Source organism: Leucopleurus acutus (genome assembly GCF_964270905.1).
Source record: "Leucopleurus acutus genome assembly, chromosome: 20".
NCBI classification, from domain to species: domain Eukaryota; kingdom Metazoa; phylum Chordata; class Mammalia; order Artiodactyla; family Delphinidae; genus Leucopleurus; species Leucopleurus acutus.
The window spans coordinates 19,880,731-19,907,822 of NC_139162.1; the positions used below are offsets into that span (position 1 = coordinate 19,880,731).

General features: G+C 53.0%; 1 protein-coding gene across 1 annotated transcript; it reads right to left on the reverse strand.

Moving 5' to 3' along the window:
* Positions 1–202: 202 nt before the first annotated feature.
* On the reverse strand, positions 203–27,092 carry BEAN1 (brain expressed associated with NEDD4 1; the record flags this gene model as incomplete). Its single annotated transcript, XM_082862604.1, is given in 6 exon segments — positions 203–545; positions 1,555–1,705; positions 6,395–6,658; positions 21,945–21,963; positions 21,965–22,069; positions 27,069–27,092. Coding segments are annotated over 6 exon segments (906 nt in total).

Consider the following 27,092-nt stretch of genomic DNA (forward strand, 5'->3'; position numbering starts at 1 on the left):
TGTGTGCACATGGGTGCATCAGTGTGTGCGTGTGTCCAAGTTGTGTGTACATGTGGGAGTGCCATGTGTGCACATCTGTGTGCGCTTCTCTGTGTGTATGTGTGTGTGTGTGCGTGCGTGCGTGTGTGTGCGTGCGTGCCCCTGCGTGCCTGAAAGGTGTGGCCCAGCTCTGAGGGGCTGGCAGGACCGGCCGCTGGGTCCCTCACATAATCCTCTCTGGGCCTGAGGCTGGGGCCCGGGTTGGGGTGGGCGAGTCCTGGGAGCTCCTCGGCCCTGGTTCTGGTCCCGGCAGTGGCAGCAGGCCCGATGGGGGGGGACTGGCCCCACACACGGCCTCATAAGGCGGCAGGGTGTCCACGGAAATGGTGCGGAAGCCACTCTGGCCCTGCGGTCTCTGTGCCTGCTGGTGTTGGCCAGGGCTGCGGCCACTGCCCGCATCCAGGGCGCGGTCCAGCACAGGGCAGGAGTCGGTCAGCGAGTAGGGGGGTGGGGCGTCTGTGGGGACGTACAGCTGAGTGGCCCCCGGCCCCACACACTCCTCGTAACTGCAAGAGAAGAGGCTCCCTCAGGGCCCTGTGCAAGCCGGCCTCAGTGGTGGGTGGCGGGGTCGCCCCCGAGGGCCGGGGGCCTAGCCGCAGCGACAATCTGCCCCGGCATGGACCAGGTCAGGCCTTTGTCACACTGACTCCGATGAAACCCCTCTACTCCCTGGGGAGGGGCACCCCAGAACCACCGAGACCTGGATTCTGGCCCTGACTCAGCCCCAGTGTTCCGTGTGAACGTGAGTGAGCGAGCCACCAAATTCTGGGTCTCAGATCGCTCAGAACTGTAGCCGCTGCTGCTGGAGCATCTGCAGGCTGGCCACCGAGCGTGGGTCATGCTGGTGGGAGCAGCCTCAGGCTGCCAGACACTTCTGGGTCTCAACTCACCCCAAAGTGGCCCTTCCAGGGCTAGGAAGGTGTCCCTGGGGCCCATGGTTGCAGGGTGAAAAAGCACCCACCTGCAGGCAAAGTTCATACCTCCCAGTGCCCCTGGGGGCAGAGGGTAGAGGGTGATAGAGAGGATGGGGCTGTTTGTGGGGCCCAGGTGGTCTCCTGGTGGGGAAGTGATAGAGGCCCAGACTCCTCTTTTCATGTACAAACTGGTGGCGATATGCCTGAGGGTGGCTGGCAGGACAGGATAGGACTCAAAGGCTCCCCAGGGAAGAATCCCCCCCATGGGACAGGGCCACCTGCTGGCCACGAGTGCAGTCTGGACACAATTATGCCTATCCCAGTGGATGTGATTTGGGCTTCGGGGGCACAAACTAAGGGGCTGGGGCCTGGACCTTCCACCTCACCTCTTCACCCAGCCTGAAGGAGCTGAACGTTTCTTCCTTTTTCCTTTTCGAGTGTCTCTCAGGGACATCTGCTGAGTCACGCCCCACCTTACAGGGACCAGCTTGGTCAGGAGGGTGAGGAGATGTTTTCTGCCTTTATGCCATCTGGGGTGTTGCTGTTTCCCATGGGGGCTGGAGATTCTTGCCCAGAGCCCTGCCCTCTCAGGCCTCCTTACCCCGGTGGAGAATCTGGGTACAGCTCTCGGAGCACCGTGACATCCACGTCCCCATCAGAGCTGAGGTCCAAGGGTGGAGGCCAGTCCTCGGCGGGGCTGCAGATGTAGCGTGTCCTGTGGCTCGAGCGGCTATACATGGGCCTGTCGGACACTGCAGGGAACGGACATTCAGCCTGGGCCTCAGGCTGGTGCCAGGGAGGGTCCTCACATGTCTGCCTGAGGCCACTGAGATTCTGTTCTCTCCGACTCACCATCCTGCCCCTTACCAACCAGGGCTGCTTTCATTCCGTCAGCAACAGCCCCAGAATGTGAGCGCCAGTGCCCTGCTGGGCATGGGGGTCACAGGGAGCAGAGCTGGCCCTGCCCTGGTGGGGCTCCCAGGGTAGTGAGCAGCCTGTCCTGCGGACAGCCTGGTAGTGGGCAGCATGTCACAAGCTTTGATAGATGTTGTACTGGGGCTGTGGGAGCAGAGACGGGCCTGACCCAGCTTGGAGGTCAGGGAAGGCTTCCTGGGGGGAAGGGCTCCCAGAGCTGAATCTTGTCTAGAAATCAGCCAGGGGAAGAGGGGCAGGCCTGGCAGAGGGAACAGAACAGCTTGAGCCAAGAGGGGGAGTTGTGAAAGAAGACTGTAGTGTGAACGGGAAGCTTTGAGCTGTGGAGAAGGGCTGGGGCACAAAAAATGGGGAGGAAGTGTCAGGGAATGAGGACAGCAGCGGTCTCTGGGGTCAGGCCTCCGTCCCTTTAGGTATCCCAGGGAGAAAAGGGGTTTCTCTGATGACTACATATACTACACTCTCTTCTGGTTTTTTTTGTTTGTTCTTGTTTTTGTTTTTATCACATAGTACATCAAAGGCTCTGAAATGTCCCACAGCTGAGAAACACATTTAACTGTGCTTGTGCAGCATTTGGCCACGGAATCTTATTTTCTGAGACCTAGTAACACTGCTTAGGAAATGCCGATGGAGTACAATCTTCTCATTCTACAGCTGGGGTTCAGAGAGGCTCAGTGTCTTGCTGGAGGCCACACAGCAAATTATTGGTTGGGCCGAGGGTGGCTGGATGTCCCAGCTCCTCCGCCTCCCAGTTTCTGACAGATCTGGTAGAGGGGTGGGCCGGGGGGGGGGTGGGCGGACAGTGGGAACTGCAAAGATAACTGGTTGAGACACGAGGTCTCCTCACCTCCAACGGGCTCCCAGGTGGCTCAGAGGGCAGGGCGTAACGTCAGGGGCGGGGCTTGTCTGTCTGGGGTGGGGCTCATGACCTTTCTTTGAGGTCAGCAGCACTGTTGCAGTTGCCCTTTCCATTCTACAGCCAGAGGCTCAGGGTCACATTGCTGGTAGGATGTGGAGCTGGAATTCATGCATAGTCTGTAGACCCCAAAGATTGCTCTTTCTACTCCCCAAATCTCTTTTTCTCAGGTCGATACAACAATGAATGGAAAAAATCTGGATATGAAACACTATTTGCAGGTGCAGTCCCAGGGTTATCTATGGACCTCGAGAAAGCTCTCGGAAGAAAATATTCCAAACATAGTAACAGCGGCTCTGTCTGGAGGACAGGATCAGAACCCTTATTTTCTTCTTTATATTTTCTGTATTTTAAAGGTTTTCCACAGTGAACACATATTACTTTTCTACTAGGAAAAAGGAACCCAATAACATGCTGTAAGAAGGAGCTGAAATGAAATTTGTTTCCTTTTAGGGCACCAGTGGAAGGATGAGAATTTTGGGAAGAAATTGGGGAAGAAACTCAGGAGAGAGGAAGACATGAAATAAGTGCGTGAGGACAGAAGTGGAACCGAGGCCACTGGGCTCTGGTGCCGGGATCCCGTCCCTGCCAGCGTTGCTGCGGGGAGGGTCCCACTCACAGTGCGAGTGGCGGGGGGCGCTATGGCTGTCCAGACCTCGGGAAGGTAAGTAGCCTTCCTGGTGGGCAGGTCTGAGAGCTGACCAGGCCGAACCACTCTGCTGTTCACCTCTCTCCCTGGGTTGCTTTTCTTGGGCCCCCCAGAGGCTGAGCGTCTCAGGGAGACTGAGGCTTCCCTGAGGCACTCACTTAGCCCAGACCCCAATCCTGAGATGACCCAGGTCAATCCCAGACATCCAGCTGGGTGGAGGTCCTGAGGAACAGCTGGAAAGAACCCCCTCCCCACACACACACCCTGTTTGAACTCCCCAAATTCCTTTCTTATCTCCTTTCCTTTCCTGTCTTCAACATCAGCACAGACCCAAATGGTCCAGGGAGGCCCAAATCTCCCTCTTCCCTTATTTGCCCAAGTTAAGATATACTTTGGTTCATTATTCAGCCCAAATCCGAGGTTAACAACTTTGACAGGCCCGGGAGAGGGGGGAGGAGGAATTGGCGTCCATGAGCACCTCTGTGCTCTAGCCCCACGATCTCATTCACCCTCAACAATTTGTGGGAGGGGGAGAGTGGCTACTCCCTTCCCTCAGAGGACGAATCGGATATAAAGCCGCTGCTCGAAAGCCCGGGCAAGCGGAAGGGGACCAGATCTGTCTCCTAAAGCTCAAGGTATTTCCATCTTATGGAAGGAGAATTTCCCTTCCTCCCTCCCTTCCTCCCTCCCTCCCTCCCTTCCTCCCTCCCTCCCTCCCTCCCTCCCTCCCTTCCTCCCTTCCTCCCTCCCTCCCTCCCTCCCTTCCTTCCTTCCTTCCTTGGTCTTTCTGTCTGTCTCACTCACTCACTCCTTCATTCATTCTCAAACATTCGTTGGCTCCTCTCTCTGCACCTGACCAGCCTACAGCAGGGCCCTGTGGGCAGACAGAGGAGGACCAACTTTGTCCTGAGGGCAGTGGGGGGCCACTGAGTCGTGTTGAGTAGAGTCATTTCAGTCATGTTGGCTGTCTTGTGGAGAATGCCTTGGAGGTGCCAGGCCGGTGGCTGGCAGGTGTGGAGGTTGCAGCATTAGTGAAGTGGCCCTGGAGTAGGTATTCTCGGGGTGGTAGGGAGAGATCATGAAAATAGTTAACATTTACTGAGCACTTACTCATAAGCCAGGTACTGTGCTAATTTAGTCCTGACAATAACTTTTCGGGGTGGGTCCCCATGTACCCATTGTACAGATGACTCACAGAGGTTAAGCAACTTTCCTGAGGTTGTGCAGTAGAAGTGGAAGATTAAGGCTGTTTTGGACCCCCTGGGTCTGAGGTGCCTCTGAGACTTCAGGGGCCGGTGTCTCGGGGACGTCTGGGTGAGGGTGGTGGGTGGTGCCTGGAGCTGTCAGGTGGATGAGATGGGCATGGGTACAGATGGGGTGGGTACAGAGAGAGGACCCAGGGCCCAGGGTTGGGCTCTGAGGGACCTTAATATTCCTTTCCTCAGAGAATAGGAATCCACCAGGAAGTCTGAGAAGGAGCGGCCAGAGCGGTGGGAGGGAGCCCGGGAGGGGCTGAGTCACTGGAGCGGGGGGAGGGCATCTGAAGGACAGAGGGTCCCCGGGCCAGTAGGGTGGTGTTTGCTGGTGCTCTGCTGCTTTCAGGTCCCCTCTTCCCTGGCTTCTTTCCAAGGCTCCTTGCAGCCCCTGTGCACCCCCTGAAGGCTAGAAGGTGGTGTAGGGGCATCAGCACCTCCAGGCTCCCTGCTGAGGCCCCAAGGAGGTGCCAAAGCCAGAGCTGAGAATAGAAGTGGGCAGAGAGGCGGGAGCCCCACAGAGGGGTCTCCACGGTAACAGGGCTGCAGGGCTGCTGTGAGTCATCGGAGCGGGGGCTGGGTAAGCAAAGGCTTGACCCCAGACTTGGCCTGGCTGTGGCCTGCTGTCACCCCACCTGCTCTGATGTCAGGGACAGGGCCTTGCTCATGTGGCACAGGCCCTGTGGCTCCACCACAGACTCAGGATGGACTGGCCTGCCCCTAGGTCCGTCTCTCTCCTCAAGGCCAAGGTTGACCTCTCAACCTTAATGTAGGGAACCCCTGTGGGCATCTCTCCTAGGCTCTAAGTACAAGGCGCAGGCTCGGGGGCACTCAGGCCATTCAACAAGTCCCTCCAGCTTCCCAGTCTTTAAAATGGGCTAACACAGCTCTTGCTGTGAGGATGAAATGAAGTGGTTCCTTCCCTTGCCTGCGGAGTACTTCTTCTGGGCCAGGTCCTGTTCTGGGCTGTGAGCTCGACTCTCGGAGAGCTACATGCAGCTCCTGCTTTCACCGATGCAACACAGCCATCCTGTGTCGGGGTACTGATGGCAGTGTGGGTACGATGCTAAGGAAGTACAGGGAATGGGGGTCAACCCTGCCTGGGGGGTGGTTGAGGAGGGGCCAGAGAAACTTGCAAAAGGAGGTGGTATTTGAGCCAGGTCTGGCAGGACAAGTAGGCTTTTGTCAGGTGGGGAAGTATGGGGAATGGCATTCTGGGCACGGGGAAGAGCATATGCAAAGGTGCAGAGGCAGAAAGCAGCATGGAAGAGGTGCCTGGGGAGGGGCAGGAGTGGAGAGCATGGGTCCAGTTATGTGAGGTGGGCGTGCTGGCCGTCCTGCGGTGGGGGGAGGTCGAGGGTGGTACCTGGGCTCCTGGTTGGGGGTGGGCCTGCTCTGAGCAGGAGCCCTGTACTCTCCGGGGGTCAGGCTGGTGATACAAGGGTAGGAACAGGCAGGCCTGGTCTCACAGTGGCCAGGGCTAGGGAGGGAGCACCACACCCTCCCTTTGGCAGACAACTGGGCTTCTTATGCCCCTGAGACATGGTGAGTGCCTCTGAGCTCTTCCTGATTACTTATGACCTCGAGGATGCCTCCTCTGACCACCCTGTGCCACCCATGGCAGAGCCACCACCTCCCTGATGCCTCCTGGGCTAAGGGGCCCCAGGGCCCGGGGTGGGCGGCAGCTCACCGTAGCCGTGCTCGTACTCTCGGTGGCGGCGGCGGCGGCGGCGATGGTGGTGGTGGTGGTGGCGGCGATGGCGGTGGCGGTGCCGCTGGAGCCGGGCTTGCCTGTCCCTGCGGATGCTGCCCACGATGATGGTGATGCAGGAGAGGATGATGACCACGCCTATGACTGCGCTTGCCACCAGCACAGGAGACACGAGCAGATGGCTGTGCTCTGAGCTCTCTGAGAACGTTGGGTAGAAGTAGCTGGTGCGGTTGTATCGAGCTACTGTGGACAGAGAGAGAGAGGACGCTGAGCCGGGGCACGGACCCTGCCCCACACCTTCCTCCTCCCTCCCTGCTGCCCTGTGAGTTATTCATCCCTAAATAAATGGAGGATATTCAGGCGCTGCTCCCCTCCTCCCCGCAGGAGCCTCTGCTAGTGAGGGCTGACCTCCTCTCGCCTCTCCTCTGAAGCCTCTGGCCTAGGAGCTCAACCAACTCACAGAAAGGAAAAAGGAAGCTCAGAGAGGGCAGTGGACTTGCTCAAGGTCACACAGCAAATTAGCGGCAGAGCTGAGGCTTGAACCCACTGAACCTGACTCGGTGCTAGACAAGGACTCTATTCCACCAAGACATGAGGTTGGAAGGTCAGCATGACTTTACCAAAGACTTGGGAAGGCATGGGGGATACACAGGGGTCAGAGTATGAGGACCAGATGTGCTGGCCTCCAACACTGGCCTCCTGCCTCAGGGGCGAAACCTACCTAGGGGACTCCAGGGAAATCGGGCAGGCCTGGGGTTAAGAGCACTAACTGACCCAGACATGACAGTGGGTTGGATCAGACCAGGGAAGGCTTCCCAGAGGAGGTGAAGCTAGGAGGTATTCCAGGCAGGGGAAGAACAAGGGTAAAGGTGCAGAGAGGTGGGAAGGGGCTTCTAGGAAGGGGTGTGGTATGGTGGGTCCCTGAGAACCCTACTAAAGGAAGCTTCTGGGGCCCACAATGGCTTTGTCCTCCCATAAGATAAGATGATGGAGCCCTGGGGGCTGGGGTCCCAGGGAAGGGTTGGAATCAGCCAGGACCATCCATGGGCACTCGCTGCCTCGCTCAGGGAGAGCCAGCACCACATTAGGGAGCGTCCGTGACTGCCCCTTAATTCCCTCCCACTCAGCTGGGCAGGGATGTGGTTTTCCCCTTTTATAGATGTGTGGACTGACGCTCGGCTCCAGCCCACGGTCACTCAGTCACTCTGTGGTTGAGCCAAGTGAGAACTCAGGCCCAAGCTTCAAAGTCCCGAGCTCACTCTCCACTGTTCCCTGCCCCAGGCGTGAGCCCTTCCTGAGGGTGCAGGTCCCATCTCTGGACAGCCGTACGGAGCCAGCTTCAGATACTCAGCGAGCCACAGGGCAAGCTTTCCTGGGCCCTGTTCTGAAAGCGGTCCCCCTGTCTGTCCTCCCAGAGCCTGTGTCCCAGTCCCTGTTCTGCACTTGTCGCATATGATTATGCACGGTTTCCAGGGCTTGTGTCTGATCGCTTTCTGTGTCCTCAAGCTCAGCACTGGGCCTGGGCTCACCAAAGGTGCCCAAGCCACGTACTGAGTGAGTGGCTGCAGCCTTGAGACCAGATGGGGAAGTGGCAGGGAGGCCCTGAGCTTCCTCAGGGGAATGAGGTCTCTGTCTTGAGTGGTAATCAAGCGGAGTGTGGATGGTTACCTCCCTGGGTAGTTGTAGGAGGGCTTTGTTCCCAGGTGAGGGCATGGACTTATGCAAATCAGAAGGTAGAAACTCAACTGTGGCCTCCTGTACCTTCCCATCCCTTCCCAGCACCATCTCCAGAAGCCTCTCCCACACTCAGCCCATGTCAGGGACAGGTAGGTGAAGCATGAACTTGGGGCCTTTGCCTGAGCTATGAACACGCCCGCCAGCAGTTCCGGCCCATGCTGGTGGCTCCTGCAGCCTACTGACCTTCATTAGGAGGGGCTGGCCTCGAGGCCCTACTGCCTGGGCCAGAATGTCATCCTAGCCTGAGAGCCAAGCCTTTGCTCGCTGAAGTTCATTGGAAGCTGCTCCCCTGCAGGTGCCTTCCCTGGGGAGAGGGAGCTGCCCTTGGGCTTTGGCTGAGTGTGTGTGCTCCCTGGCCCTCTAACATGAAAATGCCAGCATAAGCAGATTTCTGGGATTCTTTGAGGGCCAAACACAGACCACTGTTTTGAGAGCCCCCACTATGTGTAGGTTGTGGTGAGAGCTCACTTCATCCCTGAAGCTATGTTCTCCCCATTTTATAGGTGAGAATACTGAGGCTCAAAGGTATTAAGTAACCCACCACAATCATATATAGCCAGTATATGGCTAACTCAGAGTCATTCTCTTCCTGTTTGGCCCAGGAGGCAGCCGCAGCATCCTTTTCAACACAGTACTTCACACAGTGATTACCCTGGTCAGGAGACAAGCTTTTGGCCACCACTCATCTAGTCCGCCGTGCTTTCACTCCTGAGCCAATGACCGGGCTTTGGCTTGGACTAGAGCTGAGCCAGTGATCATTCTGCTACCGTATTCTCTCTGATAAAGTACAAGCCAGCTGGCCATCCAACCAATGTCACCCTCTTCCTCTCACCTTTGAAGCCAATGGCAGGGCTTGGGAATGTCAGAGACAGCAGCCCTCCTTGGGGACAGTAGGAGTGTATGGGGTCCACACTGCTCTCAACTGTCCTGTTCAGTCTGTTCCAGCTGCTGCGATGGTTTGGGATGTACTGGTCACCCCACGGTCCAAGGCAGATGTGCTACCAGAAAGCTGGCCATGGCAAGGCTGGAGGTGCCCAGAATGAGAACCTAGGGTTGGATTTGTGTGTGCATGCCTGCCCTGCTCAGCACGCAGAAACTGCTGCGGAGGTGCCAGTCCCATGGCGTCACCCTGAAGACGCCTCTCCCTCTCCCTGCCTCAGCAGCAAATGAGAACCTCGCTCTCGTGGCAGTGCCAGGCTCATCACCAGCCAGGTGTGGAGATGGCAACACCCATGCCTGCAGATGGAGCCAGTTGGCGCAGGCGTCCGCCTGCATGGCCAGGGGGAAGTTAATCTTCCAGTCCCTGCGACCGGCGGAGGTAGGTGCTGCTTTAAATTATGAGGGAAACTTCCAATTTCCAAATTCAGGGTCCACTTCATCAACAAGATAAAAATGACTGCAGAGAAACAACATGATGCTAGCCCCCTTTCCCACTGCTCTGCCTCGCTCTCCCCCTGCACCAGCTGTGGAAAGGACAGAGGGTAAGGCAAGCTTTGCCCCTATCCTAGACTTTCTTCCCAAGCAGCTTCTACAAAGGTGCTGATGATCAAGAGGAAATTGTACCTCAAGATACTAGGTCATCCCTGAGATGCGGCCCTCCCTCCACATACAGCATGAGTAGCTATCATCTCCTGGACACCTACTGTGTGTCATTCACCATGCTTGGTACTTTTCATGCTCTGTGTTATTTAATTCTTATGATGGTCCACGATGGGATCTCCAGTTAACAGGTGGAGAAACTGGGCTTCAGACAGGTTATTTGTCCAATGTCACTCAGCCCACAGAGGGACCCGGGTCAGTGGGCAGCCAAAGCCCCATGCTGTTAGCCAAGATGCTACTCTGTGGCTACCAGGCACTGTGCACTGGCGCTCATGTTTCTGGGATCTTGCTAAAGTAAAATTTTTCTCTCCCTAAAACGGTGCTTTGCTTTTTCTGGGCCACCTTAACATGTAGTCAAAGTAGGCCATGACCTACGTCTTATTCAGGGTGAAGGTATATCATCAGCTGAAAGAACACTGCTGAGTATTGAAGGGCTGGCAGGGCCCCGCCATGAAGGTCAAATCAAGAGACTGTCTTTTATCTCAAGGGTAGAGAGGAGACACGAAGGGGCGCGGTCACAGTGTTTTAAGAGCGCCCTCTGGCTGCAGAACTGGACGCAGGGTGGGGGGGCACCAGCGAGTAGGCTGCTGTGAGGATCCATGTGAGCGTGGAGCGTGGAGGGTGGAGGTTGGAGCGTGGAGGGTGGAGCAGGGAGCGTGGAGGGTGGAGCGAGGAGCGTGGAGGGTGGAGCAGGGAGCGTGGAGGGTGGAGCGTGGAGGGTGGAGCGTGGAGGGTGGAGCAGGGAGCGTGGAGGGTGGAGCGTGGAACGTGGAGGGTGGAGCAGGGAGCGTGGAGGGTGGAGCGAGGAGCGTGGAGGGTGGAGCGTGGCGCGTGGAGGGTGGAGCGAGGAACGTGGAGGGTGGAGCGTGGAGGGTGGAGTGAGGAGCGTGGGGGGTGGAGCGAGGAGCGTGGAGGGTGGAGCGTGGAGGGTGGAGGGTGGAGCGTGGAGGGTGGAGCGAGGAGCGTGGGGCGTGGAGGGTGGAGCGTGGAGCGTGGAACGTGGAGGGTGGAGCGTGGCGCGTGGAGGGTGGAGCGAGGAACGTGGAGGGTGGAGCGAGGAGCGTGGAGGGTGGAGCGAGGAGCGTGGAGGGTGGAGCAGGGAGCGTGAAGGGTGGAGCGTGGAGGGTGGAGCAGGGAGCGTGGAGGGTGGAGTAGGAAGCGTGGAGGGTGGAACGTGGAGGGTGGAGCAGGGAGCGTGGAAGGTAGAGCGTGGAGGGTGGAGCAGGGAGGGTGGAGCGTGGAACGTGGAGGGTGGAGCAGGGAGCGTGGAGGGTGGAGCGTGGAGGGTGGAGCGTGGCGCGTGGAGGGTGGAGCGAGGAGCGTGGAGGGTGGGGCGAGGGGCGTGGAGGGTGGAGCAGGGAGCGTGGAGGGTGGAGCAGGAAGCGTGGAGGGTGGAACGTGGAGGGTGGAACGTGGAGGGTGGAGGGTGGAGCAGAGAGCGTGGAGGGTGGAGCGTGGAGGGTGGAGTGTGGAGGGTGGAGCAGGGAGCGTGGAGGGTGGAGCGTGGAGGGTGGAGCAGGGAGCGTGGAGGGTGGAGCGTGGAGGGTGGAGCAGGGAGCGTGGAGGGTGGAGCGTGGAGGGTGGAGGGTGGAGCGTGGAGGGTGGAGCAGGGAGCGTGGAGGGTGGAGCGTGGAGGGTGGAGCAGGGAGCGTGGAGGGTGGAACGTGGAGGGTGGAGCAGAGAGCGTGGAAGGTGGAGCGTGGAGGGTGGAGCGAGGGGCGTGGAGGGTGGAGCAGGGAGCGTGGAGGGTGGAGCAGGGAGCGTGGAGGGTGGAACGTGGAGGGTGCAGCAGGGAGCGTGGAAGGTGGAGCGTGGAGGGTGGAGCGAGGGGCGTGGAGGGTGGAGCAGAGAGCGTGGAGCGTGGAGGGTGGAGCGTGGAGGGTGGAGCAGGGAGCGTGGAGAGTGGAGCAGGGAGCGTGGAGGGTGGAGCGTGGAGGGTGGAGCAGGGAGCGTGGAGGGTGGAGCGGGGAGCGTGGAGGGTGGAGCAGGGAGCGTGGCGCATGGAGGGTGGAGGGTGGAGCGTGGAGGGTGGAGCAGGGAGAGTGGAGGGTGGAGGGTGGAACGTGGAGCGTGGAGGGTGGAGCAGGGAGCGTGGGGGGTGGAGCGAGGAGCGTGGAGCGTGGAGGGTGGAGCGTGGAGGGTGGAGCGTGGAGCGTGAAGGGTGGAACGTGGAGCGTGGGGGGTGGAGCGAGGAGGGTGGAGGGCGGAGCGTGGAGCGTGGAGCGTGGGGGAAGCCCGCAAGCCCGCACTTGGAGCGTGGAGCCGGGCTCAGCTGAACGCCTTTGATGGCAGCTGCTCCTGAGGAGAGTTCCTCCACCTTGCCAAGCTGACGTCCTTTGAGCAGGCCTCAGCGACAACCCTGGTGCTCTCCCCACTCTGTAGATGGGGTCCCAAGGTCCCCTTCGGGGCTGTGCCAGGCAGAAGCCAGTTCTCGCGCCTCCAGACCTCTGCTCCAGGCTGGGACTGGGAACCACAGGTGGGTCAGAGGCCCTGCATGACCGCGGCCTGGGTGTGGGGCCAGGTCTGGCGCTTGCCCCCTCTCTGTGCGGAACCATCGTCACCCGCATTTATAGGACACTGAGTCTTGGTGAGCTGAAGTTTGCCCACCTAGTTTTGTGGCAGAGCTGGGATTTGAACCCAGGTGTGTCTGATAATCCATGCACTAGGGCCCAGAGCAGGGGAAGAGAGTTGGGTGCGGTGGAGGTGGAGGCAGGAGAACGGGTCTCCGTTCCTGGTTCTACCACTCACTCGCTGTAGAGTGGGTTTGTCCTCTGCCCACTCTGGACTTGGTCGCTATCCGCCTGAAAGACGCTTATTCTTGAGCCGTTTTAACTGCAGGGTGGGTGAAGGGGTCTGAAAGGGTGGGGAGGAGGTGGGAGCCAGGTGAACACAATGGGCGAGGCAATGAGATCCAGGCTTGCGTCGGGGGATGGGGTCAGGGCTGGCTGCAGGCTGGGAAACAGTGGGGAACGTGCAGGGCAGGGAAGCTGAAGCAGACCATCACTGCTGACTCCTTGCTGAGTGTAGTGTGTGGGCAGCTGTGCAGTCACTCTGTCTGGGTTCAGGCAAGTGCTCTTTGCAGGCTGAAGCCACCTGGGAGCACTGACAAAGAAAGGGCACCGACAGTGGAGGTGCTGAGCCAGCATCTTTAGGCCTCCAGACCTGCCCACACCTTCGGAGACGCTGGCTAGAGGGAGAAGGGGGCGCCAAGGACTGAGATCTGACTGATGGTTCCTGTCACCAAAAATTCTGAAGACATTTGTCATAGGTCCACTTGCCTGGCAAGTCTGGCCTCAGTAGTTCATCTCTTTCTCCACTGCTGAAGCCACTAGGGTGAGGCCTTGAGGTCGTTGGAGGGAATCTGGGGAACAGGATTCAGGCACCGTCTTCCCTCTGCTCACCAATGGCTGGTCTCAGCCTCCCGGCAGGGATTGGGACAGGAGCCGTGGCAGGGCAGGCTCACTTGCTTGGGCACTTCTGAGTCCCTTCCCCTTCTGTTTTGGGCAGCCTCTTAGCCCACTTGGTGATATCACCTCGTTACCAGGAGACTGTGATGGAGAGAGAGTACTGGGAACAGGTCAGGGACATATCCACACAGAGGGGCTGGGTCTCGAAGGATGAACCAGCAGAGCAAGATCAGGGGAGGGAGGAAGGGGCCTGAGCGGGAGTACAGAGGGTAAGGTCCCAACAGAGCTCAGGAAAGGAGGAGGTGCTCCTGGGGTGAGGCTGTGGGATGTCCCCTGAACATTGGGATATGGGGATGAGGAAGAGGCTGCTTGGCGTTCAGTATTCTTCTTACAATGGGACGTAGCTCTAGAAGAGGTCAGCTAATGGTATGTCAAGGCCCTGACACGTTTTACTTGGCCATTTGTGGCATTACAGGTGGGGCAGGTTATAGTGAAAACGAGGATTGGAATGTGAAGTCATCCACCTATTAATCAGTCCTCCATAAATTCACTCACCCTCCTAATGTATTTATCTACCTAGGCGTCTATTCAGGATCCACTCGATCAGCCATGCATCCATCCATATATTCAGTCATCCGTCCATCTACCCACCCATCCATCCACTCACCAATACTCACTAAGTGCTTATTCTGTGCCTGGACACATGCTAGGCACTAGGAACATGTATATGAATCCACTAAAATGAACCTCTCAAACCGTGGAAAGCAAGAGTTCCCACACAGGTGCCCCAGTGCTGAGAGGGAAAGTCTTGGTACACCATGGAGTTCTCTGCTCTCACGTCATGCAGAGTAGCTCTCCTTCCCTCTGTTTTACACATCAGAGTTAATAGGAGAGTGCTCCATTGCCAAGTGGAAGATTTTCAGCCACTGCATTAAAATATAACTGGAAAAATATAAGTGACCACCCACAGGCCTTTCATGATTCTATAAATATAAGACGAAAGTGATTTATTCCACTATTGAGATAGATTCTGCCACTTAAATAAACTCACCAAAATTAACTCGATTATAGCAATTCAATGTCAAACAGTATCAACTGAGTATAATACGTCTTGTGATGATATAGGAAAACTGATTTGGGAACCTAGGCCTCATGTTCAATGAGGGGACCTAAGACAGACTTTCTTCAAATAATAAGTAAAAAGCCCCACCGTATTCCTTTTCAGTTCGAAAAATGCAAGTCTTAGTAGCAGCTGACAGGAATTGTGTGATATTTACCCGGGCTGCCTTTGATGATGACTCACGTTACCAGTGCCTTTGCTATTTCTGATTACCTATGTTTCAGTACTAGTGTCACTTTAGTGCTTGAATCCTATAAAGATTTTTGCAGTGGAAGTATAGTTCTTGGTTACCTACTACACTTAGAAACAGGTCCTCATTCTGTTTTTATAATATGTTTTTTGCATTCTACTCTAAATCAAAGCCAGTGTTGAACAAAGAGATGATGCTGTGCGCGTTTCTCTCGTGTGTGTGTTTCATCAGCTCGCCTTCCCCATGGCTCTTGTAATAAGGCAGTGGTGTATAGCTGGGCCTTTCATTCTTGTGCATTTAAAAATAAATGTCACTGCAGGAGAAATGCTGGCTCTGCTAGGATTGAGCAGAAATTGATTTTGAAATGATAGTAAACGGTTGTTAAACCAGACACTGAACTTCACCCGCTATGGTGGTTACATTACTTAGTTCAGTGTTTTTAATGCTCAATGTAATTCCTATTTTAAAAGAATTTAAGGAACAACCCACAGGTTTCTGAATATACAAACTCAGAAATAATATACTCTCTGGGAATCTGATAGTCATGTCATTTTAGATAACTGGATTTTACACTTGGTAGATACGCCAGTGCACTAATGTCACTCAGGTGTAATTGATCATCCTGTTCGCTCGCACGGATGAGGAGAGCCACTGTGCCCCAGTGCTATGATTCTTATTGTTTAGACAGTGTTGGTGACATACTGTGCATGTGTAGTAGCCACGTGTACTATAACAGTACTTAAGCTATTGGGATCACTGTCAGTATTTTAGTGTTGCAGGTACTTTTTTATCTTGAAAAAAATGAGAGATTTTAAAAAAAGTTTAAATTGTTTCACGAGCAGTCCTTTAAGTTTCATTTAACCTAAACCCTGAAATTTCAGTAATAGACAAAAACCCTTTAACAAGGCTGCCGTCCAACTTAAAAGGTGCCCACCTCGGCTTTCACATTTGTAGAAATGTATTCTTTGAAGTGCAGCAATAGAATCCTCTGCTCCTAAGGAGTACAAGAGGGTGTCCCCTAACTGTGCTCCATATCGTTTTACTTTCTGTAAATTTTGAAGTTAAATATGCATAAAGCAAATTATATACAAGAATAGATAGTCTATATATAAAAGTTTAAGAACATCTGTGAATCCAAAGACATGATTATAAGAGTCAAAAAGCAGTCCACAAAGAGGGAGAAGATTTTTGCAATATATCCAACACAGGACTGGTAGTCAGAATATATAAAGAACTCCTAGAAATCAGTAATAAAAAGACCCAATGAAAAAGTGGGCAAAAGGCTTAAACAATCACTTCACAAAAGAGGATATCCAAAGTGTTAAATACACTGTACTTAATCACCAGAGAAATTCAAATGAAACCACAAGGTAATATCTCTACTGTCTAGCCGAATGGCTAAAGTGAAAAAATCCAGACGACGCCAAGCATTGGTGAGGATGTAGGGCAACTAGAGCTATCACGTATTGATGTTAGGAGTGTGGATTGGTACAGCCGCTCTGGAAAACTGTTTAGCTCTATCTATTAAAGCCAAACACATGCATGTCCCATAACCCAGAAATTCCACTCCTGGGCGGAATGAATCCTCCAACAGAAATGCATCAGTATGTTCACCAAAAGTCACGTACTAGAACAGTGCTGTCCAGTGTGGTAGCCACTAGCCGCATGTAGCTACTTAAATTAATGAAAATTAAATTAAAATTCAGTTCCTCAAAATTGAAGGTGATTCAAAGAAATAGAAAGCTATCCCATGCTCCTAGATTGGAAGAATTAGTGTTATTAAAATGTCATACTATCCAAAGAAATCTATAGATTTAATGCAATCCCTATCAAAATACCCAGGACATTTTTCACAGAGCTAGAACAAATAATCCTGAAACTTCTGCGGAGCCATAAAAGACCCCAAATTGCCACAGCAGTCCTGAGAAAAAAGAACAAAACTGGCAGATACACACACTACTATATCTAAGATAGATAACCAACAAGGACCTACTGTATAGCACAGGGAGCTCTATTCAGTGCTCTGTGGTGACCTATATGAGAAAAGAATCGAAAAAAGAATGAATATATGTATAGATATATAATTGAATCACTTTGCTGTACACCTGAAACTAACACAACATTGTAAATCAACTACACTCCAATAAAATTAAATACAAACAAACAAAAAACCACCAAAAAACAAAGCTGGAGGTATAACCCTGCCAAATTCCAGACTATACTACAAAGTTACAGTAATAAAAAACAGCATGGTATTGGCACAAAAACAGGCACATAGATCAATGGAACAGAAAAGAGAACCTGGAAATAAACCCACACATCTGTGGTTAATCAATCTATGACGAAAGGGGCAAGAATACACAATGGAGAAGAGACAGCGTCTTTAACAAGTGGTGCTGGGAAAACTGGACAGCCACATATAAAACAATGAGATTAGAACATTCCCTCACACTATATACTACAAAAATAAACTTTAAAAGGGTTTAAAGACCTAAATGTAAGACATGAAACCATAAAACTCTAGGAGAGAACATAGGCAGGACACTCTTTGACATAATTTGGAGCAATATTTCCTTGGATCAGTTTCCTAAGGCAAAAGACATAAAAACAAATTAAACAAATGGGACCTAATTAAACTTAAAAGCTTTTGTACAGCAAAAGAAACCATCAACAAATGAAAAGACAACCTACAGGATGGGAGAAAATATTGGAAAATGATGATACCAACAAGGGATTAATGTCCAAAATATACTAACAGCTCATACTGCTCAATATTAAAAAAAAATCCAGTCAAAAAATGGGCAGAAGACTTGAATAGACGTTTTTTCCAAAGAAGACATAGAAATGGCTAACAGACACAAGAAAAGATGCCCAACATCACTAATTATTACAGAAATGCAAATCAAAACCACAATGAGGTATCACCTCACACCTGTCAGAATGGCTGTCATCAAAAGGACCACAAATAACAAATGTTGGAGAGGATGTGGAGAAAAGGGAACCCATGTACACTGTTGCTGGGAATGTAAGTTGGTGCAGTCACTATGGAAAACAGTATGATGTTCCTTAAAAAACTGAAAATAGAACTACCATATAATCCAGCAATTCCACTCCTGAGTATATATCTGGAAAAAATGAAAACACTAATTCAAAAAGATTTATGCACCCCAGTGTTCGTAGCAGCACTATTTATAATAGCCAAGACATGGAAGCAACCCAAGGTGCCCATCAACAGACAATTGGATTAAGAAGATGTGGTATATATATACAATGGAATATTACTCTGCCATAAAAAGAATGAAATACTGCCATTTGTAACAATGTGGATGGACCTAGAGAATATTATGCTTAGCGAAATAAGTAAGACAGAGAAAGACAAATACTATATGATATCACTTATATGTATAATCTAAAAAATAAATGAATGTATATGCAAAATACACTCACAGATATAGAAAACAAATGTGGTTATCAAAGGGGAGAAGGAAGGGGAGAGGGACAAATTAGGGATATGGGATTAACAGATACAAACTACTATACATAAAATAGATGAGCAACAAGGATATACTGTATGACACAAGGAATTATACTTATCTGGTAATAACCTATAATGCAAAAATACTGAATCACTATGCTGTACACCTGAAACTAATACAATATTGTAAATCAAGTATACTTAAACTAAAAAATTTCAGTTCCTCATTTGCACTAGCTACATTTCAAGGGCTCAATAGCTGCACATGGGTCATGGCTATCATATTGGGCAGTGAAGATACAGAACATTTTCATTGTTGCAGAAAGCTCTGTTGGACAGCACTCTACTAGAATGTTCACTATTCATTCATAGCCCCAAACTGAAGACTACTCAGATGTCCATTAAAGTAGAATGGATAAGTTATTTGTGGTATATTGACACAATGAAATACTATACGGTGATGAGAATAAGTGATCTACAATTATATACAATACTGTGGTTGAATCTCACAGTGGAATGTTGATCAAAAGAAGCCAGAAACAAAAGAGAACATCCTGTATGATTCCAAATGTATAAAGGTCAAAAACAGGCAAAACTAATTTATGGCGACAGAAGTCAAGACAGTAGTTGACCTGGGTATGGGGTAGTGACTGGAAGAGCACACGGTAGATGTTCTGGGATGCAGCTTATGATGTGTTTCTTGATCTGAGTGTGCTTAGTTTGTGAAGATTCATTGAGTTGTACACTAACGATTTGTGCCCCTTCCTGCATGTATGTTTTATACAGTGGTGCGCTGGCAAACCAGCTTTCCAGGAAAAAAAAAAAAAAGAAAGAAAAATCCCTGATTTGTAGTGTTGGTTGCCAATTTCCATGGTGTAAATACTCCCATCATGATGGATTTCAGGCTGGCTACCAATGATTAAACGGGTCATGAATCTCCTGAATATTTAAGTATTCACTCTTGTGAGCTGGTATCTCTACTAAACAAACAAAAAACCAACCCCAGAGAATCCCCAGAAAAGGAATTCCTCAGTTCAGTTCTCACTCCTAACTTTCACAGGTCCTCCTGGAGTCTTGGGGACCAGAGGGGAAGGACTGAGTAGGCAGGAGGGAAAGGGTTTGCTAGTCTGACTGTCCACTGCCTCCATGTTAGACTGAGGGGGGACTATGTTCTAACAACCTTTGTCCTTTTAAAGACTGGCTTGGTAAGCCAGTCCTGGTATTACCATGCCCTCAGTATGATTGGCTTAGGGGTAGACATGTGACTAAATTCTGGCCAATAAGACATGGGGGTGGTGTGCTGGGGAACTTCTGGGAAAAGTTGTGTCACTGCCTGGGTTGATGGGGCCATCTTTTTTTTTTTTAATATTTATTTATTTGGCTGTGCTGGGTCTTAGTTGCGGCAGACAGGATCTTTGTTGCTGCATGCGGGATCTTTAGTTGTGGTATGTGAACTCTTAGTTGCTGCATGTAGGATCTAGTTCCCAGGGATTGAACCCAGATTCCCTGCATTGGGAACGCGGAGTTTTAGCCACTGGACCACCAGGGAAGTCCCTGATGGGGATCATCTTGCAATGCAGAAAATGTTGGTGTAAGAAGATGGAAAGAACCTGGGTCCTTAATGATGTCCATCCTTGACCACTGAAATTGAGAACCCTAACGCTGTTCCGTCTCAGGACTTCCCTCCCTGTGCGGAAACAATAAATGTCTTTATTGTTAAAAAAACAAAAAGACGTGGCTTTTGTCACAGTTTCGCTTTCAAAAGAGGGCTGCTCTTTTTCTGCATCTTCACTGAGAACAGGGGAGCAGGCTCCATGTGGAAGGAGCACTTTATGTGGAGTCAGGCTGGGAGCATCAAAGTTTCAGCCACAAACACGCTGGGTGACCTGGTCCAGTCCCCAATCTGCATCTCAGTTTCTCCACCTCTGGTGTGGGGCAGTTGGGGCAGAGTCCCAGGGTAAGTCCTAAAGGGTCAGCAAAGGACCTCTTACATCCAATCTACAAGGTAGAGAGAACACATTTTCTTGCATTGTCCCATTGTGTGCCTGTGATAGGATCCGGTGAACGGCTGGCATCTGGCTGGCCCCTGATTAGAGCCTGTCAGATGAAGGTGGCCAAGCATGCCATGCTGTGTTTCAACACTAGCCTGGGGCTGGCTGGGAAGGGAGAGGGAACACGTGATCTCCCCTTGGAACGGTCTTGGGAGGACCCTGCAGGGAAGACCGAGTGAGTTCTGCAGCTCTCGTTGTGGGATGCAAGAGCCAGAGGTGAAAGATAGAACAAACTCTTACTGAGCATCTATGTGCTCACCAAACTCTCAGTCATCCTGGAAACTGGGTCTCATAATCCCATTTCATAGCTGAATAAACGGAGGCTTGGATGATTTAAATACATTTGCTTCAATGGTTTTTTGAACCTGCGTCTTTCAGCTCTTGCTGTTTTTACTGTATTAGACTACATCCCCAGCCTTAGCCACATTCCTAGGGGAGAGAAACATCATCCAGTGGCTGAAGGCCCTGGCGGATGGGCAGAGGAAAGCTCTGGAATGACTCTCTCGAGCAAGGCCTGGAGGTCACCTATGGACACGTAGGTTGGGTGGGGTCAGGTGGGAAGAGGGAGCAGCCCTTAGAAGCTGATGGTTTGGGGGCTAATGGAGGATACGGTTCTTAAATGCAGAGAGAAGCAAATAGAAGGAACTCTAGGAGGTGAAAATGTATCAAGCTCTCAGAGGGAGTAGCGTGGCCAGTGCCCTGGGCTTGGGCCTGGAAGCCCTGCTTTTGAAACCTGTCTCCTCCGTCGGTAGCCCCTGGGTCCATGGGGCATGTGACTTCTCTCTTGGGGCCTCTCTCTCCTGTCTGGGAAGTGTGCAGGCCTGCACACTTCTGTGGTGACATCACAGAGGAAGACCAGCCTTTCCTAATCACCCTGGGCACAGTTCCAGGTGCAGGATGGGTAGCCAATCTAGGGTAGCCCTTGGCAGAGAAATGGCAGTGTCCTTACACATCGCTGTTTGCAGGTCAGTCCTCTCCAGTGTACTTGACTTTGGGGTGCCGTGGGTGACAACTCTGGGGGTCATGCTTTCCTTGGCAAGATTTCTAGATACAGAAACTAACCCAAGACTCAGTCTCTAGATCCTTCCCTTTTCCACGCTCCCAGGGTTGTGGCAGAATAGGCCGGAGGGGGACAAGAGGGGGGCAAAGAGGCCAGTTAGTCCAGTTAGGACAGTGGTACAGGTGATGACGATGATGTCTTTGGTCCTGGGGCTTAGAGGTGGAATTGGCAAGACGGGGTCAGATTTGAAAGTGAAACTGTTAGGATTTTCAGATTAATTGGTTTGGGGGTAGATGAGAAGGAGAGCAGTAAAAACTGAGAAAGTTTGGGGCTTGAGCAGATGGAAGGACTGAGCTGCCATTTCCTGAGATGGGGAAGATGACGGGCAGCTTGGGTGGGGTCTTTGAGTCAAGATGTAAGGTTTTGACATGTTCTATCTGAGATAAGCTGTAGACACCCGAGTGGACATCCGAGTGGAGATATGGGGTGGACAGTTGTATATCTGAGTCTGGAGTTCAGGGAGAGTCTGGAGCTGGAGATGTGAATTTGGGGACCGTCAGTGTATGGAAGCTGCTCAGTACCATGAGGTGGATGAGGTCACCCAGGGAGCCCACTGCCAGGGGACGGGGAAGTGCAGAAACTCTGCCAGCAAGGAGTGCTCTGCAAAAGCTGGGGATACTGCTACTGTTATTAGTACTACATGAAGCACTCAAGCTGAGGTTGATGCCCTCTTGCCAAGGACTCTAATATAAAATGATCGTGCATTTAAAACTGAGATTAGCTATCAGATGCTGAGCTCGACCAGAGAACTCTGAGGAGGGGCAGCCAGGGTGTTTATGGGGTTGCAGAATGGACTCTCCATTCGAGGGGTGGGGGTGAAGGAGCAGACTTGACTCTACCCTTTTTGTCCAGCTGCAGATTATCCAAAATTGAGTCCTGGAAAGACTCACCTGGGGTGTATCCCTGACCCCCACCATTTTCCAGCTGTGTCACCTAGACTAGCTTCTTCACGTCCTTGAGCTTCAGTTTCCTCAGGCCTGAAATGGCCACACTGACCCCTCCTGTGCAGCGTCGCTTCTAGGAAGCAAGAAGGCCACATAAAGAAATGATCGTAAGGCCTTGTAAGCCCTTTATCTGTGGTACCTCATTTGATCCTCAGAGCAGCCCTCTTGAGGTGGACAGTCCTTTCAACTTCCAGTTTACAGATGAGGAAACTGAGGCTCAGAGAGACCTGGCCAGCCGAAGTCACTCCTTCTATTCCCTTGCCCGTTCCAAAATCAGACCTCAGCAGGGAATGGACAAAGGTTTCATCTCACAGGCTAATGATTATTGGGTAGTGCCTGCATGTGTTCAGAGGGAGTCTGAGGTTGCATTCGGGCTCAGTGGGAAAGAGCACTGCAGTTGATTAGCAATGTCTGCTCTGGGCAGAGAAGTGGTAAATTGCAGAGTGTGCCCCATCATTTGCCCTCCTAGCTTTCAAGTCCTTCCTTCTGTTGACAGCGAAGTCTCTGCAGAGGTAACAGTTACAATGAGCAGAGCAGAAAACAGGAGTGTCCGGTCCAAACCCCGGATTCATCTCCAAAGTCCCCATCTCTCCTCATTTCCCGCATTCTGTTACCAAAGACTTGGGTCATATTAAGCTGTGTAGAGAGAGGGTGGCCAAAAGGCAAGATTTTCAAGTTTCTTGAGCATCTCTCGGTGCCTGGCACCGAGCTAGCTGCTCCTTGTGGCACACCACATCTGGGCATCAAAGCAAAAGGCTACTATGACTACTTCCATTTTACAGGTGAGCAAATTGAGGTTTCTAGACATTAAGTAGCTTGCTCCGGATCACACAGCTGTTCGTGTCAGTGCCACGTTGCACTCGAACTCAGGCACTGTCTATCACATCACACCAACGCTGAGGGAGAGTCAAGCCCATCCAGAGACTTTTGCAGGCTGCGATTCCTTCCAGCCCTGTGGGCAGCCTGTGAGCTTAGCAGAGACAAGCCCCACCTGATTTCTCTGTGGCTCTCTATCCTGCTTGGCTACAGGCTCAGTCTCCCCTGCGGCCCCGAAGCCCCTCCTCCCCCAGATCCGTCCGTTGAGGCCACCTCCACCTCACAGGGAGCTCTGTGGAGCTGCCATGTGCTGGTGGCGAAGAAGAGGTTGTGAAGCATCTGTTCTTGGAGCCTGGGTCCTGGGGGAATCCTGGGCTGCCCTGCCCAGCTGGGGCCAGATGGAGGAGGCTCCCACGCCTCCAGCCTCTCTGAGGAGCCAGGCTGGTCCTCCTCACTCAGTGCTTAGGGCTGGAAATGGCTCACAGGCCTGCACTTGCAGGGAGACGACCAGACTTCCCTCCTGCAGCCTTGTGGCCAGAACCCTCAGGGCTTCCCCTCCCCTGTTCTTGCTGCCTCTCCCTGCCCTAGTCTTTTTATCTGCTTGACTGGGCGGAGGGGCATGGAGGTCTGCCGGGGCTGTCTCTGCGAGGGGCTGAGATGAGCTGAGATGCTCGGAAGGTAAGATGGGGCCGGGGATGTGGTAGGACCTGGGAGGAGTGGGCCCAGCCTGGTCTGCTTCATGGCTGCCCAGCTCCTGAGAGGCCAGTGGATGGTCCCACTTCACCCAGTGTCTGAATCTGTGGGTACTGGGCAGACGCCTGCCCATCGCCCTACTCCTCCCTGCCCTGGATCCACGTTCCCTGCTGACTCTCCCTGACCTCCTGAACTCTCACTCCTAGGAGATGGGTCTTGCTTGGGAAACTCTAGGGCTTGTTTTTCCTTCTGGGGACTTTCTCTTTTGCCCTTCTTGGTCGGCAGGGTGTGGGGGTGTGGAAACCTAAACAGGAACAAGCTGTGATTCCTATCCTAAGTTTTCCAGGTTTTAATGGTCTTTGGCATCTTTGCATGTACTGAGCAAGATGATTTTGTGAGCTAAGAAAGTTCAAGGATTCCCTGGTAGGTGTCTAAATTCACAGAGCGGGAAAGGAGGTGCTAAAAGAAGAGGGTGTGTGTCCGTGGCAGGGCCCTCTTTGGACTTCCGGCTTCATCCCTCATTGCTCCGGGTCAGGTGTATGTGGATGTCTGGGGCCCTTGTGGTTCTGCATCCCTTCCAGAAGCCGCGTGAAGGCCTCTGGTCTGCGAGCCCAGGAGGCCGCCCATAAGACATCTGCTTCACCTCGATTTGCTCACTTGTCTGGTTGTTCCATAAACATCTACTGAGGCAGCAACTTCCAGGTGGGGTCTGAGGAGGGGCCCGGATGGGGGGGGAGTCAGAAGGGAGATCTGTTGACCCAGTTTGGAAACCCCGGGGTCTCCTTGGGCAGTTGGCAATGATAGGTGTGCTGGAGGAGAATTGACGGTCACTCCCAGATTTCTGGCCTGAAGAACTGAGTGGTGGTGATGGTGGTGGTGATGGTGGTATCCTAAACCAAGACAGCAAAATCAAGCAAGCCAGCGTGGAGGGGAAGACAAGGAGTTCAGTCTGGGACAGGCTGTATTTGAGCAGTGGAGACGGGGGCTGCCCAGGGGAGCCAGGCAGCAGAAGGCAGAAGGAATCAGAAGCTCAGGCAGAACTGGGCTGGGAGAGAGCTGGGAAGCTGCCGGCCTAGACGCTGCGGTTGAGAGCAGAGTGAGGATGAAATGGTCTGAAGTGTTTGGGGCGAGAAGGCCAGCAGGATTGGAGTCTTGGGGGACCCAGCATCCCAGGGCAGGTGCGGGAAGAATCCACCCACCTCCAGCACCAAAGGAGACCAGGAATGGATGGTCAGAGCCCAGGGAGCCAGAGGGGCTGGAGGAGGACCTGAGGGCTCAGAGTCAGGAACTCCTCAGTAGAGGAGTTACCTAGAAGACTGATGTGACCAACAGCGTCAGATGCAGCTGAGAACTGGAAACTCTGGGATGGACTTAGTGACACAGATGCTGATGTGGTGTTGGTGTGGGGTTGGAGGAGCCAGATTGAAGCAGACTAAGGGTGCTGAAAGGGGTGCTGTGAGCACTTCTTAAACAAATGCAGAGAAAAGGTAAAGAGTCTGATTGGACAACATGAGGAGAAGAATCCGGCAGAGAAGGGGAGAGATGATGGAGGAAGGGGTGGGCCTGGACAACCCCATGGGACCCAACTTGCCGTTGCCTGGGACACCCTTCTCCAATTGAAATCTGAATAGACCCCAACCTGTAGATGTTAGCAGAGCTGCTCTGGCTGAAGCAGTGGGTGGTGGGGCTCCTGGGTTCTGCCTGCCTGGGCTCCCCTCATCCTCCAAGGAGCCTCACAGTTGCCCTGAGCTCCTGGAACCCACTGGCCTCAGTCCCCTTCATTTTAGAGATGAGGACGGGCTGGTCAAAGCCACAGAGAGAATCTGGTGGCAGAGTCAGGAGCTTCAGCTTCTCCCCCTCCAGCACCTCATCCACAGTGTCTGACTGTGCATTTATTCATTCAACAAACATTGAGTGCCCACTGCATGCTCGGCGCTGGGCCTGTCGGTGTGGGGCGGGGCGGTGAGGGGGGGAGGGGAATTCAGAGACGCGCAGGAACTGCTTCTGACCAGCCCAGCATACCCATGACCATGCCATGGAGTCCTCAGGAGCTGGATGCACAAAGCCCTGTCCTGGGCTGTCGGCCCCGATTAGTGCAGATGGGCGGGGCTCCGAAGGGCCTGGCTTGAGCCCAGAAGGTTCTGGAAAGCCCTCCGCACTCAGCAGCCCCAGCCTTCTCCACTGCCGGCTGCTCCCAGGAGTGAGGGCACAGCCACCCTGACCCTCTGTGGGGCAGGTGTCCCTGGGCTCCGACCCGCTCCCCCTGTGGCTTTGCCACCTGATTATGCCACAACAGCAGCCATGGTGACAACAGTAACAATAATTCATTGAGCTTGTCCTACCTATCAGAAAGCTTATCACTCCTGACCTATGCCCTCCTCGGTACCCACGGCAGCCAGCAGCCAGGCTGGGCTCCCCCGCCCCCTGAACACCACTCTGCACAGTGAACCCATTGCCACCTTGCCCTCCCCGGCCCACCTGGGGATGATCACTCCCAGACGGGGGGCCAGCTCTCCCCACCCCGGCTACAGCAGCCCTTTGGTGTTCAAACAATTGACAGTTGGGATTTCGACTATATGCAAGAGAGGCCCCCAACCCCACGATTTGGGACACGTAACCAATGGCGCAAATTTGAACAGACACTGGTGCGCGGGCCGAAGGGAGATGACAAGTAGAGGGGGGCTAAGGTGGGGCCCTGAACTCACACAGGCTCACAGTCCCGCCTCACCACGGAGAAGGGATGGGGAGGTTACGCACGTCCTCCCAAACTGCAGCAAATGATGGTGGCTTGAGGGGGTTCAGGGGACATCATGGGAGGAAGCAGGTGGCTGCCAGGGGGAGAGGTGAAGGCGACTCTGGGGTAAGGGTGGCAGCATGAGTCGGTGAAGGCGGGGCTGATGACGACTAGGGGAGTGAGCTCTAGGGGCTGCGACCTTGAGCCCCGGGGTACACCTGGTTGTGTCCATCGTCTAGACGCGTGGGCATCAGGGAGCCATGAGAAGAATGTTACGGGCAAAATCGTCTATGGCTTCATTAGATGGAAATGAATTAGTAAATGAGGGGCTGCATGGTGGGGCTACTCCAGGAAGGGTTTTCTAGGACACTGAACTCCAAGGAGTGTGTTCTGTGGAACACCGATCCCGTGAGACATTCCTTGTGGTCAGCTAGATTTGGGAAGATCACTGGGCTTTCTCTTTCCTGTGGAGCCTCACAACACAGCACCATATTAAAGGCTCTGAAAAGTCCAGCAAAATCTACTTGACTTGTCTCACTCAGTGTTTCCCACACTCACTTGACCATGGAATTAAAAAAATAGTAACCCCATTAACATCCCTTGGAGGAACCCTGAACCACACTTTGGGAAGTGCTCATACAGAGGGATTTGCAAAGTGAGATGTCAGGAGTCTTCTGTGTTGCCCTCCCCCCACCCGTCATACCACATCACACCCTGATCAGACCCCTGGAGCTCTCTGGCCAAACATCCTAGAGACAATTTCTGCAGTCCTGACTCTGCCCTCACCTGGCCCTGGTCCATGGGAAGATGTGGGGAGGAGACTTACAGGGGCAGGGGCGTTTGAAGGACAT